Raw genomic sequence first — 7958 nt, forward strand, 5'->3', positions numbered from 1 at the left:
TGGCCTCTTAAATAATATGGGATGAATGTTCAATGAGGTGGTAAATATGAATGCAGTAAAAGACAATTCTATCACCATTATTCCTATGTAAGTAAACAGTTGGGTTGTTTAAAGAACTTCTGTTCTGGTGATAGGCGTGGATCACCCGTATGTCATCAGCGGAACGTTGTAAAATGAGTATGACCTGAAGGTCAGTCATCAGTCTGTACAGCTCATTCACCCAAAGCCAACATATACCAGCACTACCTACCAAACCTGAATGGTAGGCCTAGAGTAGCCATGGTGCAGTAGGCAATCATTTCAACTCGTAATGTAATCTACCTTCCATTATGTTTTTAAATACATATTTCAGTCATCCATATAATAAATTGCTTGCAAATCAAACTTTTGAAATGAACGTGCAGAGTTTGTGGTCTAGTGGTAACTCTCAAGGTATTAGTCACACATATTCTACTCTCCCTGACTGGTCAGCTGGGGTTCAACCCTGTCTCCACCCTTGCTATTTTCTTCCTGCCTGCCTCTCCATCTGTCTTTATAAAATGTTTAATTATATATAAATAAAACTCTTGAAATTAATAACTGGTTTCCAGCTGTCATGTAAGTGGGCTCCTGAGTGGTGCAGTGGTCTAAAGCTCTGCATCTCAGTGCTAGAGGTTGTCACTACAGACCCTGGTTCAATACTGGGCTGTATCACAACTGGCTGTGATTGGGAGTCCCATAGGGTGGTGCACAATTGGCCCAGTGTCGTCTGGGTTAAGGGAGGTTTTGGCTGTTATTGTAAATAAGAATTTGTTCTTAACTGACTTGCTAGTTAAATAAAAGGTAAAAATTAAATGTAGTTGCAGTGCCTGCCTTGTATTTATATTTCTGACCAATTTTATAATTTCTTATTGCATTTACATATTTTGGGGGGGAATTGTTGTGAGGTGAACCTGCCCAAATAAGCATTTCATGGTACTGTGTAGACCTAGCCACACCTTGTGCGTATCCTGTGCATATGAATAAACTTGAACGTAAACCTAAAATGTCCAGCAGATGGAGGACGTCTACCATCTATCAAAAAATGGTTGACCAAACTTTCTGACAGAGCAATAGTTCACACACACCGGAAGGTGAATAACACAGGGAAAGAAGAAAAAAACGAGTCACTGTTGTTACCAGCAACTCAAGGAGCGTACGTTTGTCGCCTAGGGTAAGTGTGTCAGTAACGTTTCTTTGCCATATCTTGACTTCTGAGGAAGGCATATTAATCGGACAGTTCAATGTTTGATGAACATGAAAAGTTAAAAAGCTATAAACAAAAAGGACAACAGATAGATGAGTTGACAAAGTCGCAAAAGTCGCAGTTGACTCACTTCACCAGTGACTGAATAGTCACTCACGTAAACTAACTGCCGACTGACTTGGTTATTGAAATATGTTATTACTTCTAACGAGCCAATTGTATCGCTTTGCGTCCGAATCTGATACATTTTCTTTTGTCTTTTTTAAATATTTGTTGTCCCGGTCTTGGTATTGATTATCTAGTGGGCGTGGCTTGGCGTTGAAAGGTGCATCGTTATCACGTGATGCCAAAAGTGGGCATTTAAAAAAAAAAAAAAAAGATTCAACTCCCAGTGTCTGGTGGAAAGCAGACTGAACAAGGTTTTCCTCTACAATTTTGCCTGTGCTTAGCTCTATTCCGTTTCTTTTTTATCCTGAAAAACACCCCAGTCCTAAACGATAACAAGCATACCCAGAACATGATGTAGCTGCCACTGTGCTTGAAAATATGGAGAGTTTTACTCAGTAATGTGTTGTATTGGATTTGCCCCAAACATAACTTTATGTCCTCAATACAAAGTGTTAATTTCTTTGCCACGTTTTAAGCAATATTACTTTAGTGCCTTGTTGCAAACAGGATGCATGTTTTTGGAATATTATATTCTGTACAGGTGTCCTTCTTTTCTCTCTGTCAATTAGGTTAATATTGTGGAGTAACTACAATGTTGTTGATCCATCCTCAGTTTTCTCCTATCACAGCCATTCAACTCTAACTGTTTTTTAAAGTCACCGTTGGCCTCATGGTGAAATCCCTGAGCGGTTTCCTTCCTCTCTGCGAACTGCATTAGGAAGGACTCCTGTATCTTTGTAGTGACTGGGTGTATTGATACACCATCCAAAGTGTAGTTAATAACTTCACCATGCTCAAAGGGATATTCAATGTCTGCTTTACATTTTTTTACCCATCTACCAATAGGGGCCTTTCTTTGTGAAGCATTGGAAAACCTCCTTGGTCTTAGTGGTTGAAACTGTGTTGGAAATTCACTGCCTGACTGAGGGACAATTATCTGTAAGGTATGTGTGGGGTACAGAGATGAGGTAGTAATTCAAAAATCATATTAAACACTATTATTGCACAAAGAGTGAGCCCATGCAACTTATGTGACTTGTTAATCACATTTTTACTCTTTAACTTATTTACGCTTGCCATAACTAAGGGGTTGAGTACTTATTGACTTAAGCTTTTAATTTAGATTTTTTTTTCTTAAAATTTAGAACAACATAATTCTATTTTGACATCTGAAGGCAGACAATAAAAAAAGCAAGTGCCATTTAAGATGAAATTGAATGAAACCGTGATATCAACTGCTTATTATACCGTGTAACACAATCTTCAAAAAGGCAGTAACCTCAGCAGTGGAGTTTGCTTGTTGAAGCTTATGGCTGTGCGATGGCATATCCTTGCTTTGTTAATTTAGCAGACAAGATGCTCTTGTTTTCTGAGCACAGTCCAAAAAACATGATGTAATATAACAGAATAAAATGGAATAGAATATTTTTCCAAATGAAAAAAGCTGCCAGTGTGAAGTGATGTGCATCTTGCATATCTGGAACAGTTATTCTCAGTGATTATTTGAAACAGTGCTCAATTTGGCGAGTTGAAAGACCATTTTTTTCAGGGTTTCAAACCAAAATCTGTCTTCTTTCCGATCTTCAGACATTCAATTTAGTTTATTCTGCCTGTTCTTTGGACATGTATGTTTTCAAAATGGATTAACAATTCTGCATTGAACACTCCATGGTGATGAATTCTGGCCACATCTGTTTGGAGTAGGCCTTTGCTTAATGATTCTGATGAAAATATGCTTTTTGTCTTTATCAAAATAAGGTGTTTTTGTGTATTTTCAGTGTGGAACCGGGCTATATCCTAGGCCAGAGATGGGCAACTTTTTAATGGGGTGGGGGGTCACAAAAAATCTGAAATCATCATGAGGTGCCGCAGTGACTCACTGGTCTGCGTACCCACAGTCGGCCCTAGTGTTTTGGGAGCCCTAAGCAACATTTTGTTTAACTGCTCATTTCCTGCATTTCCTACACATTTTGCCATAGGGTGGAGAGAAACATTTGCAGTTTTTAATATGATATCTGAGTGAGAGTAACTAACAAAATCAATGGGGGCAGTAATTCGACCTTGATAGCTGGCCGCTAGACTAACTTACCCCAAAACATGTTAGCTGACATTGGCTAATTGAGTGACTGCCAGTGACTGACATAACAACAGAAACACTTCTGATGCACAACTAAATGTCGAAATTGCACCTTGTATATTCTACTATTGTAACTAAACGGTAAGTTAAGACCCCGAATTAGTTCCTTTTTTCATTGATATTGATCCACAGGCCTACAAAAGGGGGTCCAAGCCCTCCAGTTGCCCATCCCTGGCCTAAGCTAACCCATTCTTAATGGCACTAGCAGTTCGCAAATTAGCCTAAGCAGAAGTAGATGGGACGCAATTATTCCAAAACTGCAGCTCATTGTTGGAACACATATTTTCCTACTTCAATCAACCAGTCGATTTTGAATTTGTGATAAAACTGTTGTCATTTTGCTAGGAATGTAGCTTGTGTATCCCATCAGTTAGATACGTTTTATAGGCATTTATTTCTATAGACGTAACGGGAGCTTGTGTGCGCACTCAGCACATTTGTGTAGGCAGCGGTCGGAATGCAATTAAGTGAATGAGAGACAGAGGGGAAAGAGAATTTAGGGAGAAGAACTGTGATGCTTGGCTTGGTTCTTTTTTGTTGTGGCCCGCAAATGCACATGTACTTTGTTTTACAAGACAAAATGTAACTTACCTGATCGGGCAGCCACAAAGCACATTCCACCAAATAGTTTCAGTATTAGATTTTTTAAAACATATCTGGTTAAAGATCGAGCTTTGACATCTGTTCGCATACTGGACTACTCAGTTACTCATGCTATCCCTACTATCCCTACTAGTCACTAAGCTAAACTTGCAGTCGCACACCATAGAAATTTAAATAGGCCTATGAAAACTTTAAATACTTTAAGAACTTAATGCAAACAGCAGATTTGATATGAATTTGCTTCTAAAATCCAATTGAACTGGATGGAAATGTACTTTTTTTTACCAAAGCTTTTACTATCTGTAAACTACTTAAGAATGTGCCATTTGTTTACAGTTCTACCCTACAAGATTAAGCTGATTTTGCCATAGCTCTGATTGCATTGACTGTCCTACTGGATTTTGCTCCTCAGACAAATGAAGGTTAATCGGGGGCATATAATTTCATGTTCTGACTATTTTACTATCTTTGCAAAAACGAACAATAGAAATGTAAGATTTGTAATATGATGAAAAATAGGTGTTTATCTGAATGAACCTCTTTCTTCTGTCTCAGAAATGTTCCTGTACATTCTTGGACTGGTGGCTTTTTGGTTTGTGTTCCGCTGGTACAGGGAACTCGCAAGAGTACCCAATAAAGGACAGAAATATGTCTACATCACTGGCTGTGATTCTGGATTTGGGAACCTTCTGGCCAGACATCTGGACAAGCTGGGCTTCCGTGTGATCGCAGCCTGCTACACTGAGAAGGGGGAGGATGAACTGAAGAAGGTCTCTTCAGAACGATTGAACACAGTCCACCTGGATGTCGTCAGCACTGATAGTGTCAACAAAGCAACAGCGTTCATCAACACCTTGGTTGGGGAGAAGGGTGAGTGTCTTTGAAGACCAGTTTAGCCAAACTCTTGTAAAAATTGCCTCTAAGACTTTTCTGGCTTAAATTGGGGGAAGCGTTTGGTATTAAAAATATCCAAGTATCTAGGCTGGCTACTGGTCTACTCATTCATTCTACTACCATGAGTCAGTGTCAACCGTTGCTATGGAATTTACAACCATAAACAACAAGTTAACCCAACATCTCAGAACACACCTTCTCACTGAAAGAGACCTCACTCCCACATGTGACAACTGGCATGTAAGCACTTGTTGACACCTGTAGGCATGGAATGTTTTCCTTCATTGTGACTGCTGCCTTTGTCTTGCTGTGGCTGTGATATTGGTACTTAACTATGCCCTACTTTCATGCCATTTCAGGTCTGTGGGCTGTGGTGAACAATGCTGGAGTCTCTGTACCATCTGGTCCCTGTGATTGGATGACCGTCGACGACTACAAGTCCATGCTGGACGTGAACCTCATTGGAGTCATTGGTGTGACTCTGAGTGTCCTGCCCCTCATCAAGAAGGCCAGGGGCAGGGTGGTGAATGTGGCCAGCGTGTTTGGGAGGATAAGCGCCTTCGGGGGTCCCTACTGTGTGTCAAAATATGGAGTGGAGGCTTTCAATGATAGTCTACGGTGCGAGGCCCTGTTTTTTTGTCTAAGCATATACTGTATCATGCTTATTTGAATTTGAAACTGAATAGTGATGCTCAGAGCATTTTTTTTCTATGGCTCCAACTTCATATGAATACTATAATGCAGACGTATTCATGTTTGTTGTGGCATATTCTTGTTTTTGAATTCCAGGATGAACATGTCAGCTTTTGGAGTTAAAGTCCTGTGTCTGGAACCAGGATTTTTCAAAACAAGTGTGACTGATCTACATCTGCTAAGAAAAAATGTCAAGACATTGTGGGACAAATTGCCTGAAGAAATCAAAGCTCAATATGGACATGATTACCCAGAGAGAGGTAACTTTTTTTTTTTTACAAAACAAACATACACATGAATCTGTGCATGCTGCTGTAATATGATAGGTGCAAACAGGATTGTCGTAACCTGTGTGACAGAATGACAAACACTCCAAGAAATAATTGACAAGGATTGCCCAGAGCAAGTGAACTGAGTAGTCAGGCAAGTTCAGCCTGCCTGCCTTTGACCTAGACCTCAAACAGTCAGACATACCATTTTTTCATTGTGTTCCAAGATGTCGAAATCAGCTTGTTGATGGAGGCAAAACCTTTCTTCCAGCAAATGTTACATTGGAGAAGAATGTTGCGACGTTGCTGGATGGGGACCTGATGAAGGTTGTGAGCTGCATGGAGCACGCCATCTCTGCTGTCCACCCTCGTACTCGCTACTCACCTGGCTGGGATGCCAAGTTCATATGGTTGCCTATGTCCTACCTGCCAACTTGGATAGCAGACAAAATGCTCTTAAAAGATATGGCCAACCCAACAGGATGTATTCTTTAATGTTAATGGTTCTCTGACCGAATGTAGGAGAAAGTCTTTATTTACACCCACAGGAGACGAAGGAAAAATGTAATTGGAAAAAGTGTATAGCATGGGATTCAACCAATGAATGGAGAAAAAAAAACACTAATTTGTTTTCAAACTTAAACATAGTTGTGAATTGCATTTTGTCTAATCACATTTGGATTTGTCCTGTCTGTTTCCCTGGTCCGATAATAAAACCAATGGAGAGATTTTCAGTAATTCAAATGAAGCGGTGGTTGCATTGAGTCCATTTGATACATACAGTAAGTGATATTCTGTCTCTGTTAGAACTATTAGCTTATAAACCTAGCTCACTGTATGACTTGCAGCAAATTCTTCCTATCAAAAAGCAAACTCTTACAGTGCAACAAATTCCTGATCAACATATGTTTACTCTGATATACCTGTGACTTGCTACCATTAATTCCAACTAAGGAATCAGAAATAATTATTGCAAAAAGAGTTGTAGAATTTAGATGTTTTTTTCTGTTCAGCTAAATTCTCTCCGACCAGAAATACCTGATAGCCTGCTGAGCTTCTCAAATGAAGATTCTTTCACCCTGCTAGACATGTACAGTACCAGTCAAATGTTTGGATACACCTACTCATTCAAGAGTTTTTCTTTATTTATACTATTTTCAACATTGTAGAATAATAGTGAAGACATCAAAACTATGAAATAGCACATGGAATTATGTAGTATTTGAGATTTTTCAAAGTAGCCACCCTTTGCCTTGATGACAGATTTGCACACTCTTGGCATTCTCTCAACCAGCTTCATGAGGTAGCCACCTGGAAGGCATTTCAATTAACAGGGGTGCCTTGTTAATTTGTGGAATTTCTTTCCTTCTTAATATGTTTGAGAAATCAGTGGTGTTGTGACAAGGTAGGGGTGGTATACAGAAGATAGCCCTATTTGGTTAACGACCAAGTCCATAATATGGCAAGAACAGCTCAAATAAGCAAAGAGAAACAACAGTCCATCATTACTTTAAGACATGAAGGTCAGTCAATCTGGAACATTTGAAGAACTTTGAAAGTATCTTCAAGTCCAATTGCGAAAACCATCAAGCGCTATGATGAAATTGGCTCTCATGAGTACCATCACATGAAAGGAAGACAGAGAGTCACCTCTGCTGCAGAGGATAAGTTCATTAGAATTACCAGCCTCAGAAATTGCAGCCCAAATAAATGCTTCACAGAGTTCAAGTAACAGACACATTTCAACATGAACTGTTCAGAGGAGACTTGTGTGAATCAGGCCTTCACGGTTGAATTGCTGCAAAGAAACCACTACTAAAGGACACCAATGAGAAGAAGAGACTTGCTTGGGCCAAGAAACACGAGCAATGGACATTAGACCGGTGGAAATCTGTCCTTTGGTCTGATGAGTCCCAATGTGAGATTTTTGGTTCCAACCGCCATGTCTTTGTGAAATGCGGAGTAGGTG

The 7958-nt window shown here is 39.7% G+C and overlaps 1 protein-coding gene across 3 annotated transcripts; it reads left to right on the top strand.

Moving 5' to 3' along the window:
* The first annotated feature begins 1031 nt into the window (after positions 1 to 1031).
* Positions 1032 to 6737, top strand: LOC106586205 (retinol dehydrogenase 7). Of its 3 annotated transcripts, XM_014173219.2 has the most exons (6): positions 1032 to 1192; positions 2240 to 2337; positions 4689 to 5003; positions 5387 to 5645; positions 5817 to 5980; positions 6261 to 6737. In XM_014173219.2, the coding sequence occupies exons 3-6, from the start codon at positions 4691 to 4693 to the stop codon at positions 6482 to 6484; spliced, it is 960 nt and encodes a 319-aa protein (XP_014028694.1). In that variant the 5' UTR covers positions 1032 to 1192; positions 2240 to 2337; positions 4689 to 4690; the 3' UTR covers positions 6485 to 6737. The 3 variants fall into 3 exon arrangements, with proteins under 3 accessions (XP_014028694.1, XP_014028695.1, XP_014028693.1); XM_014173220.2 differs by lacking the exon at positions 2240 to 2337 and having other exon boundaries at positions 1094 to 1192; positions 6217 to 6737; XM_014173218.2 differs by lacking the exon at positions 2240 to 2337 and having other exon boundaries at positions 1095 to 1192.
* The last annotated feature ends 1221 nt before the right edge of the window (positions 6738 to 7958 follow it).

Source organism: Salmo salar, chromosome ssa25 (genome assembly GCF_905237065.1).
Source record: "Salmo salar chromosome ssa25, Ssal_v3.1, whole genome shotgun sequence".
Classification (NCBI taxonomy): Eukaryota; Metazoa; Chordata; class Actinopteri; order Salmoniformes; family Salmonidae; genus Salmo; species Salmo salar.

Coding starts and splice junctions, on each gene's coding strand:
- LOC106586205 (XM_014173219.2), top strand. CDS start 4,691: ATGTTCCTGTACATTCTTGGACTGGTGGCTTTTTGGTTTGTGTTCCGC. Junction 5,004..5,386: donor CACCTTGGTTGGGGAGAAGG/GTGAGTGTCTTT, acceptor ATGCCATTTCAG/GTCTGTGGGCTGTGGTGAAC. Junction 5,646..5,816: donor GCTTTCAATGATAGTCTACG/GTGCGAGGCCCT, acceptor TTTGAATTCCAG/GATGAACATGTCAGCTTTTG.